The 11,178-nt window shown below is 32.2% G+C and overlaps 2 protein-coding genes across 2 annotated transcripts; both read left to right on the forward strand.

The window, feature by feature from the left end:
* Positions 1–479: 479 nt before the first annotated feature.
* LOC105761248 (ribosome biogenesis protein BRX1 homolog 1) lies at positions 480–3,718 on the forward strand. The gene is made up of 8 exons (XM_012579005.2): positions 480–770; positions 885–1,026; positions 1,275–1,353; positions 1,495–1,619; positions 2,085–2,186; positions 2,959–3,027; positions 3,137–3,235; positions 3,355–3,718. The coding sequence occupies exons 1-8, from the start codon at positions 562–564 to the stop codon at positions 3,484–3,486; spliced, it is 957 nt and encodes a 318-aa protein (XP_012434459.1). The 5' UTR covers positions 480–561; the 3' UTR covers positions 3,487–3,718.
* Positions 3,719–5,257: 1,539 nt separating this feature from the next.
* Positions 5,258–8,267, forward strand: LOC105761250 (uncharacterized). Its single transcript, XM_012579006.2, has 5 exons — positions 5,258–5,422; positions 5,875–6,034; positions 6,821–6,871; positions 7,569–7,620; positions 7,983–8,267. Exons 2-5 carry the CDS (start codon positions 5,915–5,917, stop codon positions 8,180–8,182), a joined length of 423 nt encoding a protein of 140 aa, XP_012434460.2. The 5' UTR covers positions 5,258–5,422; positions 5,875–5,914; the 3' UTR covers positions 8,183–8,267.
* The last annotated feature ends 2,911 nt before the right edge of the window (positions 8,268–11,178 follow it).

An 11,178-nucleotide genomic window follows, 5' to 3' on the forward strand; every position in this document is an offset into this window, starting at 1 on the left:
TTAGTATCGACATTGTTGTTAGTATAGAAATGACATAAATTTGAGTAAGTTGAAGTGTATTTATCTTCATGTTTAAGAATTAAGATAAATTATTTTTACTTAAAAATGCCTAAATGGTTATAAAAATTCTAAATTCCTAATTACAAAAAAACCCTTAAATTCCTAACTTTTATTTTAAATTTGTTTTTACTTAAAAATAAATTATGCGCCACAATAATTATTAAAAAAATAATTTATTTTTAAATGTACTTAATTTTAAAATTATAATTAAATAAACCATATTATTAAGTATTGGAAGATCCCAAAATATTATTTCACCCTTTTTTTATTTAATTTTTGCAGTATAAAAATGTGAGAAGAAAATTTTAGTAAAGTCCATTTTCCAGCCCAATCTAGATTCAATGAGAACCCAAGGGAGCCCATCTCTATAAACTCCTGGACAAGCCCAGGAATGAGGTTTTAGCTAGGGTTTATCAAAGACAAAATCTTTAGTATCAGTTTCAGCAGCAAAAAAACCCTAAAAAAACCCCTACCCTTTGAATTCCATCTTTTGTTAAAACAATGGGGAAGAAACGGAAGCACAGCGAAACCCAGACAGCTGAACCGAAAAAGAAAGATGAAGCAGCTCCAGAGAGACCCAAAAGGTCACTTTTCGGTTGGAAAGACAAGGAAGAAGTTCAGCAACAAACTGAGTCCAATACGGATCCTCCCCAAGTTTTTAGAAACAAGGAAAAAGTTATGGTGACTTGTTCACGACGCATCAATTACAGGTTTGGTTGGTTGGATGAAGAATGTTATTTTCTTTGCTTAGATGTGTGGTTGACTTTGTTTTTCTTATATGGGTTTTAAAGTCTTTTTTTTTTTTATGGTTTTGGGTTTTGTAGGTATAGGCATTTGATGTTGAATATGGTTTCACTTTTGCCTCATTGTAAGAAGGATAACAAGGTTGAATCAAGGAGTAGTAAAGGGGCTACCTTGAATGAGCTTATTGAGTTGAGGGGTTGTTCTTCTGCTCTGTTTTTTGAGGTAAATATTTAAGCTTTGTTGCTTTTAATGCACTTTCCATGATAAAATATGAAATTTGATGAGTTTGCTCGGTTTGGTTCACTGAAATGCATAGAATTATGTAAACCTTGGGTCATATGTAACTTTTGGACATGGTAGTCACTTAAGACTTTTTTAATCTAAAATTAAGGTGGTTTTATTTTGTTTCACTTCAGAATTTTATGCTCAAAATGTTCAAAGTTTATAAACACTTCTCTTGTTTTTGCCAGTGTAGGAAACATCAAGATCTTTACCTGTGGATGGCAAGGTGTCCCAATGGTCCATCTGTGAAATTTTTGGTTAACGCTGGTAATATTTCTCATTTAATTTCTTAAAATGCATTATTATGATTTGGTCCCTATGAAATGAAGATGTTGTTTAGTTAGTATTAGGGTATGATGATTCTTCTTGTTTCTTGTGGCTTAATGAAGTTCCTTTTGTGCATTTCAGTTCACACAATGGAAGAACTGAAGCTCACTGGAAATCATTTGAAAGGTTCACGTCCTTTGTTGACCTTCTCGAGCAATTTTGAGAAAGATGCTCATTGGAAGCTTCTGAAAGAGATGATCATACAGGTACCTTGATGTGGTTTTTCCTCCTTTTAAATAAATGCTCTTTTTCTGGTCATATTTCTCACATTTAGATGAAACATGTACTTCTCACTCTTTGAATGAACTCATTTGAGTTCTCTCCCACGTCTTTCAAACTGTTGCATTGTAAATGCTGTTTCTTGCAAATGATATTTGATATGAACAATAGATGTTTTTATACAATTTACATAGACTGTTCCTCTAATCAGACATGTCCTTTATGAATGCCATTGCATTTTGACTTGTGAAACGGTATGAACATTGTTTGGTATAACAGCTTTTTAAGATGATTCTCTTTTGTTTTCTTTCAAGCCATTGAGATAATGTTCTAACAACTACCTGTGCACTGAGTGTTGCAATTCTGTTTACTGATTTAGTAGATTTTTTTACTTCAAATATACCGCAACTTGCAAGTTCTCCGACACTTTCTTTTCTATTATTTTCTTTCAGATATTTGGGACACCAAAGGAGCACAGGAAATCTAAGCCTTATCATGATCACGTCTTTGTTTTCTCCATTGCTGATGACCACATATGGTTCCGCAATTATCAGGTCAGTGAACTATACAAGATATATGGCACAAGTATGGAGTATAGATTAAATTCTTAGTAGTAGTTTGAAGGTTTTAAGATTTAAACTGGAATCAGAAATTTCATTTATCCGTCTTTCTTTCTGCATTATATGGGCATTACAGATACTGGTTTGGTAATAAACTCATTATAGCTGCCAATTGAAGCATAAACATGTTAAGTGGTGATTGCTCTAATGGATGTGAATTGCTGCTCTAGTACAAGAGTTATCAACAGGAAGAGCTGTAGAGCTTAGTTATTTCCATCCTTAAAACTTAGCTGAGATCGTCTAGGTTAAAGTGGAGGACCTTGACTTGGCTGGACTATTGTAGTTTTCTAGTAAAATGCCTATGTGGTTCTCTTATCTACATTCTCCCCTTGACATCATACGGATTCTTGAATTGAGATCTCATATATTTTAATTATGGTACTACTTTAGTATAATTGAGTCTATTTTAATATCTGTTCTTTGAGACTTGGGAATCTGTTTCTCCTATTGTATGGCTTATATTGTGAATGATAGATGATTCCGCTTGTCTTAAAGCCTACAGAGGAAAATGGTTGATGAAATGAGCAGCATAAGCTTCTGTGATTTTATATGTTTTCATCTTCATTATTTTTTGATGAATGGATTAACATTTCAATTTGCCGAAACACAGTTTTGTAATGCAGACTTCATGTATTTGCACCTTTATTATTTGTTTATGGATGAATTAATATTCAATTTCTCTTAAAACCGCTGTTTCCTAATGCAGATATCTGTTCCTCACAATGAATCAGACAAAATGGTTAGAGGGGGACTTGATAAAATGACCCTTGTTGAGGTATGCACTATGCAGTGATATGTGCTTTATTATAATATATATATAAGAATAAATTATGATTTTGTAGTACTGTGATTGTAATTTAATGCTAGATACTGGCTCTGTATAGGTTGGTCCAAGATTTTGTTTGAATCCTATTAAGATATTCGCCGGTAGCTTTGGAGGTCCAACGCTATATGAGAATCCTTTCTATGTCTCACCAAACCAGGTTCGAGGATTATACTCCTTTACCTTTGTCCTAGTCCTAATATGTGTCGGAAACAGTGTTGTTATATAGACTCGCATTCCTCTACAAATTTTAATAATTTGCCACATTTTCTCTTTCAGATCCGAGCATTGGAGAAAAGGCAGAAAGCCGGGAAGTATGCTAAGAAAGTCAAAGCTAAGACAAGGCGGAAAATGCACGAGCTATCTAATCCTTTGGAGCCTGATGAATTTGCAGATATGTGGAGGGAATGATATCTCAAGATTCTTGTTCTACAAGTTAAATCAAATCATTATTGACTAAAATAGTTTCGCGTTGGCTGCCAAAAATGGATTTTAGTCAGCTATTTTCTCTTCAAAATTTTGTTAGCATCAGCATTCGGTTTTATCAATGGATTGGTTATACAAAATTGATCAGAATGTATTTGTAGTATCATCTATCTACGACTTATGAGCAGAAATTGGTATCGTCTACAGTTTCTTTTTATGTTCATCGTTTGTGAAATGCAGAAATGTTTTTGGTCAAGTAAAAAATATCATTGCTGGTACAATTTTAGTAGCGGATTTCTGTTCATGCTCAATAATAAAATGATAAGAAATAGATTCGAATGGTGTATAAATTAATAGCGTAAGTATCACAACTGAAGAGAGATACATTTGAGCACTCAAAGGGGCTAAATGTTCCAGAACAAATTTACAGGAAGGAGAATAGGCTATTGTTTATTCATGTATTTTTCAGTACCAATAACACCCGAAAGCCTTGCACAAACGCCATATGAGTTAAGGTTAATATGCTCTCCGGATATTTGAAGAAATATGAGTTCCTCAAAAAAAAATGCTGCAATCAGTAAACAATGGGGTTCTAAAGCAAACATTTTCCAGTACGAGACATTGAGTGGTATCATTCAATGCCAACTAGAAAGACTGAACGAGTGCCGTTTATACTGCCACCGATGATTGAAATTCAATTATTTCCCGTTTATTCCTGAGGTGAAAAGAGCCTAGACATCACTGCAAAGAAGCTCTTGCCGGCTTCTAATGATCATGCCATACCAAGATGCCTCAAAGAGCTCAACATGCTACGATGGAGGAGAGAAGGTTAGCCAAAACCCGGCCTTTGCATGCTTCTTTGGGCTTCCATGAGAAACATAATATTGTTAGTTATCAAATGCCACGTGAGTTCAACTATTGTATACGATCAAGTCATGATTGACTATTATTGAAAATATCTACCCCACACATTCCGTAATAATGATTAAATGGTAGGTTCAACACATTAACATCATCCTACACAAGAACCGCCTATAAATACGTTTAAGAATGAGGAAGAAATGACCAACTCTCCAAAGATGTCAAATCTACACCCAACTATCTTACCTCCAGCGCCCGACTTTCCTGCTCCACTTTTTTTTTCTTCTTCCTTATACCCTTTGGCTCTCCGCCTCGATTAGGTGAACCGGCTTCTGTGACAACTACTGTATTTTATTCCTTATCGCTTGATTAGTGTATCAACAAATTATGTTGTTTAATTTATAAAATACAAACCAACATCCAAATTATTTGATACAATGCCAGTAAAATTTTTAAACTTCACAAATACGATTAGAGATTGACAAGTATAATAAAATATTAAAAAATAAATATATATTTTAAAAAACATGTGACAATTTATTAAAACTACTTATAAAATAAAAAATTCATTACTAGTAAATATTAACATTAAAGATTAGCCAAAACCTTAAAAAACTAAATAAATAACCAAACAAGCTGCAACCATTAGGGTGAATTGGTTTAGTTTGATGTTTTTTTATTTAGATTTTATACTTATTTTAGTAAATAAACTTTGTTTTATGAATTTTTAATAAAATTTCAAAGGTTTTTCATAGTATTAATTTTACTTGGAAATTATTTTTATACAAACTTTTAAATTATTTTTATTAATTTATTATAAAATACTTATTTTAATATCATAATAAAATTAAAATTAATTGTAAATACATTATAATAAAAAAATTTGTTCGATTTTAGAAAACTGCAATTTTTTATCCAGTTGATTTTCGATTTTCTTGCTAAATTACCTATTTTATTCCATCCTTTTCCGTTCATCAAAACCCTCTTTTATAGAAACACCTTACCGACGGCAGGGGATCCTCTCCCTCGGAAACCCTTAACTCTTGACTAAAATCGCAAGGTAAGGATAATGGGTAAAATATTTTGTTTTTCTTTTGTTTACTATGCTTTTGAGGTAGAGTATGTTTAGGTCTTAACAGTTCTCTATTTATGTTGATCGGAATTATTTGGGGTTAGCTTAAAATCACTACAAAGTTAGATGTCTCCATCTCTGCAAGTCCCCAATATATATATATATATATATATATATATATTTTTTTTTTTTTTGTGAAAAATTTTGAACTTGGGAGAAAGATATCTAATTCTTATAGATTGGTTTATTTTTCTATATGGAATGGACATTGTTATCAGTTAATCCCAGCTGCTTGATGAATCTTTCTTCTTCTTTGACTTCTCTTAATCTGTTTGGGTATCGTATGCAATGGAACTTCTCTTAATCTACCTCGAATACAACTAAATAAAAATTCACATTTTTTCAACCATTCTTCTGAAAATTTATTGTTTGTTTTGCAGTATCTTTAAAGTGTAATATTTTTTTTCTGGGTTTGATTAAATGGAGAAAAACAAGGATGACGATTATGGAGAGGAAGAAGATTCAGAGTATGTATTACTTGATCTTGAAGCTGTTCGTGGGCAGATTGACATCCCTCCAAATGCACCTTATACTCTTTCTGTAAGTTCTAAATTTTTCTATGTTACAAATTTGTTAAGGTTTTTTTTTTGGCAGTTATGTGAAAAGTAGAATTTATAACTGAATGAGTATTTAGGAAGTTTAGTCTTGAATACATATGACAGATACAAATATTTTAAGAAAACTAAGAATCCGAGAAGAAAGCTTTGCCTTCGGTTTTTGTTGCTTGATGTTCATTTTATATTTGTTAATTCATGAAACGAAAGCTCTTATATTTTTACTGGTCAGCTTATGAGGATTAGGGAATTTTCATGTGTTGATAGAGATCTTAATCTAGTTATATAATACTAGCTATCCTTGTGATTGCTTTAATTATGAAGAACTTAATCTAGATAAACCTTGTTTAGATTATGTATATACTTGCTTTGCACTTGTTGGATTTAATAAATATTAGATTCGGCAATCTGCATTTCAGCATTTATGGTGTTATATATTTATATAAAATTTGGCAAGTTTATAATTTGTATTATATAAAATTTCTTATATTTGCGTATTCATTTAGTTTGCGATATGGTTGATCTTAATAAAAATCAACCTATATATGTTTTTGTTCTTTGATTGGAGCTCTGCATAGATGAATACGGATTTGATTTTGGTGTGTAATTGTAAGCTTCTAATTATTTGTTTAGCGATATTCTTGCCTGGAAATATTGCTTACTTGATTTACTGGTATTTTGCTGTCAGTTTTGAACAAGGTTTGATTGTTGTTTTTAACCCTTTTTTCTTTGATTTATCATATTGTGATGATCAGATTGTTATGAATGTCAGGGTCTGGATACGATGAATCCAATATTAATCATAGACAAAAAAGTGAAGCTGGTGAGTTGTTAACTTTGCAAATCTTGCTATATTATTTAAATCAAGGTCAGTGTCAGATGTGGATCTGTACGTGACATGGATTTACCAAAATTTTCTATGTTTTTCTCTATATTTGGAGGACCATTCCTCCACACTAGTGTCTGAATATGTTATGTATACATAAAGAAACTGAAAAGTCCGAACAATATTAAATCTAGTATTTACCTTGAACAACGAAGGTTCCAACTTCCAGGTTATTTATGTTTTGAAAAGTTTATTTCTCTTGATGACCATACTTACTAAATATCTTAGGACTACCATTATTTATTTATTTATTAATGTTTATTGCTAGAAATTTTAAATGGTGTATGAATGTCTCTGTTATGCATGAGAATGACGTAAAGAATTCAGGAAGCCATAGACTGAATATGGTATTATAAATGGAAAATATTATCTAGAGATCATTTTCCAAATCATTATCATTCAAGTCTGGATAACTGGATAGGTATTCATATCTGACATTTGTTTCCAATTCCGGTAATGTAAAAGTTTGCTTTGATTTGAACTAGGGATTTGGTGGTCCGCAATAGGCCTAAGCTATCGCTTTTATAATTGCTCTTTGATTTGAGCTCTAATAATCACCAACTGATGCTGAGATGAGGGTTTTTTAATTCATGAAATTTTCATGTTTTAAGTTAATTTATTTTCCAAATTACAGATCGGAGAATATGAAGAAACAATTGGGACTTGCTTTGTTTTCTCTGAAGATGGTGAGCAATATTTCCTGTTATACTTACTTTGAGCTAAACCGGGACTTGGTTAACTTACTTCATCCTATTCTCTCTTTGTTATCATCTTCTTGCCCCTTGCATAGCGGAATAGCAAGTTACTTGTACAATCCAGGCACTCTTGTCGTGTTATTATTATTTTTCTATGTCGTATTGCATTTAAGGTGTTATATAGTTTGTGACACGATAAATCCATGATAGATTTTGGCATGTTCGTGCATACATGTTGTGTTCCAGTAGTTGAACTTCAGTCCGTAACATAGGCTGCCTCTTGGTTTATTCTGTTTCTCAAACATTTTGCATTGCATGAATTAATAACTTGTGTGTGAAATTATGATTTACAGAAGCTTCACCTGTAGTACATGAAGAGACAGGTCCATCAGAGGCAAATCTCTTCTCAGGCAAATATATACTAGATCCAAATCAAGCTCCAAGAAAGCAAGTAAAACCGGTCGCTCGACTTCAGAAGATTCTCAAGTTCAGATTGTTACTCGACGAGGATGTTCAAGTCGAAACAAATTCCCAAAATAATTCAATTTTGTAAACTAGCAAACTCAAAATTTGTAGTTAAATGTTGATCCTTAACTTTGAAAGTAATTTAATGAAAATTTGAAAGTAATTTAATGAAATTCAAGCTTAGTTATGCTCTGAGGAAGAGTCCATATTTTTAAGCGGTGGATCTTGTATATAAACTATTTCAGCAAATTGCGAATTATAATGCAGCAAATGTAACTTTTTAGTAATGAAGGTGTGATTGATCCGAGTAGAACCGAGGCTGAGTTAATTGAGTTGAAAATTTTAATTTTCAACATTTGATTGAGTTTTATATTTATAATTTGAATGAAAGTTGAATTACTCGAATTTATTTGATTGACTTGATTTCAACTTAGAAATGGAAGAGAACAAAAATAGTTGACCTTTGACTCTGCAAGTGTCAAAAGTTGTACACCATTACACTTTGCTTGAATATTATTATTACTATTTCTTCATGACAGTTTCCATGAAATTGACTCATAAAAATAAAGTTAGTTTTCTTCTTTTCATTTCTGAATCTTCCATGGCACCTTACCTCTTTCAACTTGGTCTTTCCTCCAGCTTTCTTTCTTCACAAAGTTGTTAAATCTTTTTTCATGGTTGATTTGCGTTTTTTTTTCCCTTCAGTGGCAATCAGAAGTATCAGGTAACTTTAATTTCTAATTCTCTATTTCTTTTGATTTTCACAAATCTTGTTCTTGAAATATTTCTATGTTATTGCTTCCTATCTTTTCTAAAATCTTCCCTTGACTCACTTTTGATTTGGGTTTTGCTTCCTTTTCAACTTTTAGCTGAAAATTTATTCATATGCTTTAATTTTCTGGTTTCTTCATGATTAAGATGCACAAATTTGATCAAGCAATTACCATGTACCAGGATTAAAAACTGGAAAAACCCCATTTTGGTAGTGAATTTAAGTCTATAAAATTGGTATGGGTAAATTCTACCAACGGTCACTCCAGTTTGATATAATTAGTAAAACAACTACTCTGATTTCAATTTAATGCTCAACTTTCGAAAAATAATAAATTAGTTGTTTTAAAAGTTAACATACGCATCCTAGCTGTCGTTTAAGACCTCAAAGCTTCGAACAAGGCTTCAACGGATCACCACCATATTCCAACCGTAGCTTTTTTTCGACCAACCATAACTCTTGACCAGGGATTTAAATAGCGGTCCGATACCGGTATAGTGGCCACTATATAGAGGTAGCGGCACCGTCCAAAACCGCTATTATGTTTTACAATAAGTTGTGCGAATTTTAAAGCGATACCCACAGTAACCGCAATAACATCCATTATCTCCACAACAGCGATAAATGCAACGCGACCGAAAATGCGGCCGCGACCGCAATTTAAATCCCTCCTCTTGACCGCTCGAATCATCAAATTAGTGGTTCGAGTTCTCTAACTCATAAAACCCGAAATGAGTGTGGTTTTCTTCTCTTTTGATTATTTTCCTTTTTAAGTTTTTGTTTTTACTTCTCTTTTGATGCAGGCCAATTTAGGATTCTTATTCTTTTTTTGCTGGTTTGATTTTGGTTGCTTGTTATTTGATATTTTTGTTTTTGGTTGGGATTTCACATGTCTAGAATGTTTAGGGGTTGGGATTTGGTGGTTATGGTGGTGGTGTCTTAGCAAAGGAGTTGTAGTGAGTGATGCTGGTGTGGTGATTAAATGATAGTAGACTTGTGGAGGTGACCAACATTGAGGGTGGTGGTGAGGGAACCAAGAGGGATGAAGAAAAATGGTGAAAAAGACCCCCACCTTTTTCTCTTTCTCTTTTTGTTGTTTAATAGGGGCATGTGAGAGCAATGACAAAAAAAAAAAAAATTCACTGGCCATGTCAGCTAGTTAATTGTCACATTACTTGGAAAATATTAATGAATGATTGATTTGTCACTTTTCAATAACGTTAGTATCCGATTTGTTAATTTTTGAAAGTTGAGTAACTAAATTGAAATCAAAATGTCTATTTTGTCAATTATATCAAAATTGAGTGACTCTTGCTGTAATTTACCCAATTTGTAATTAAACTGAAGTTGCTGGAATTCTACTGAAAGATGTTTTTAAGGGGCCTTTTAATATCTGTTTCTATCTCGAGATGATATCTGCATGCAGAATTTCGAATATAGTATGGGAATGCTCCTTGTATGAAAATACTTTAAAAAAATTATATCCTAAAATTAATATGTACATTTCATTTTTCTTTTTGCAGGTATCCAGATATCATTTCAAGAAACAGGCTTATTTCTATCCAAAATCTGTTTCTCATTTTCTTGAGATGGGTTCAGCAATAAAACATTTCATGTACGTAGAAGTTTTTATTTCAATGTGGACAGTTATGGATTTCTTGATAAGAGTTCCTTTTGTTATTTTTAATCATGTTTTTGCAGTATTTGGCCTTTGATTTATGAGCAGTAATGGTGTTCCCAAAACTGACAAAAGCATGACCAATGCTTATATGGTATTGGTGTTGTGCAGGGAGTTATTTGAACAAGCCGGGAATGTTTTTGAAGTTGGAAATACTCTATGGGGTTTAATTGAAAATCATTGGAAATTCCCTAAGGCATTGATCAGAATGTAAATAATCTCAAGAGAAAAAGTGATCAACTAAATGGTCAGAAAGAACGCATTGAATCAAGAATCAAATTAGAGCTGCGTCCGAGAAAGAAAGTGACGAAAGAAGTTGATCTGTGGATTGAAACCTTTCAAACTCTAAATCACTATAATCTAAAGGCAATGTGTACTACTTTTATAATTCTATTAGTGGAGTCTAATATATATACTCCAAAGTTTTCATTAAATAAAACACAATTTAAAATGATTTAAATCCAAATAATTTTATTTAATTGATTACTCAAATTTATTTAAAAATTAAAATGATACAATAAATCTCAAACACTAAAACCTAAAATTATCCAATTTTAATAGAAAAAAAATCAAAATAAACTACGACATACTATACATTCATTTTCATGGTGTCGGGGGTTTTTTTTTTCTTCAC

The sequence above is a fragment of the Gossypium raimondii genome, chromosome 11, assembly GCF_025698545.1.
Source record: "Gossypium raimondii isolate GPD5lz chromosome 11, ASM2569854v1, whole genome shotgun sequence".
In the NCBI taxonomy this organism is placed as follows: domain Eukaryota; kingdom Viridiplantae; phylum Streptophyta; class Magnoliopsida; order Malvales; family Malvaceae; genus Gossypium; species Gossypium raimondii.

Excerpts from the sequence above, each read along its gene's own strand:
- LOC105761248 (XM_012579005.2), top strand. The coding sequence starts at position 562 with ATGGGGAAGAAACGGAAGCACAGCGAAACCCAGACAGCTGAACCGAAA. Across the intron at positions 1,354-1,494 it reads GAAATTTTTGGTTAACGCTG|TTCACACAATGGAAGAACTG; the intron begins GTAATATTTCTC and ends TGTGCATTTCAG. Across the intron at positions 3,028-3,136 it reads ATAAAATGACCCTTGTTGAG|GTTGGTCCAAGATTTTGTTT; the intron begins GTATGCACTATG and ends GGCTCTGTATAG.
- LOC105761250 (XM_012579006.2), top strand. The coding sequence starts at position 5,915 with ATGGAGAAAAACAAGGATGACGATTATGGAGAGGAAGAAGATTCAGAG. Across the intron at positions 6,035-6,820 it reads ATGCACCTTATACTCTTTCT|GGTCTGGATACGATGAATCC; the intron begins GTAAGTTCTAAA and ends TATGAATGTCAG. Across the intron at positions 6,872-7,568 it reads TAGACAAAAAAGTGAAGCTG|ATCGGAGAATATGAAGAAAC; the intron begins GTGAGTTGTTAA and ends TCCAAATTACAG.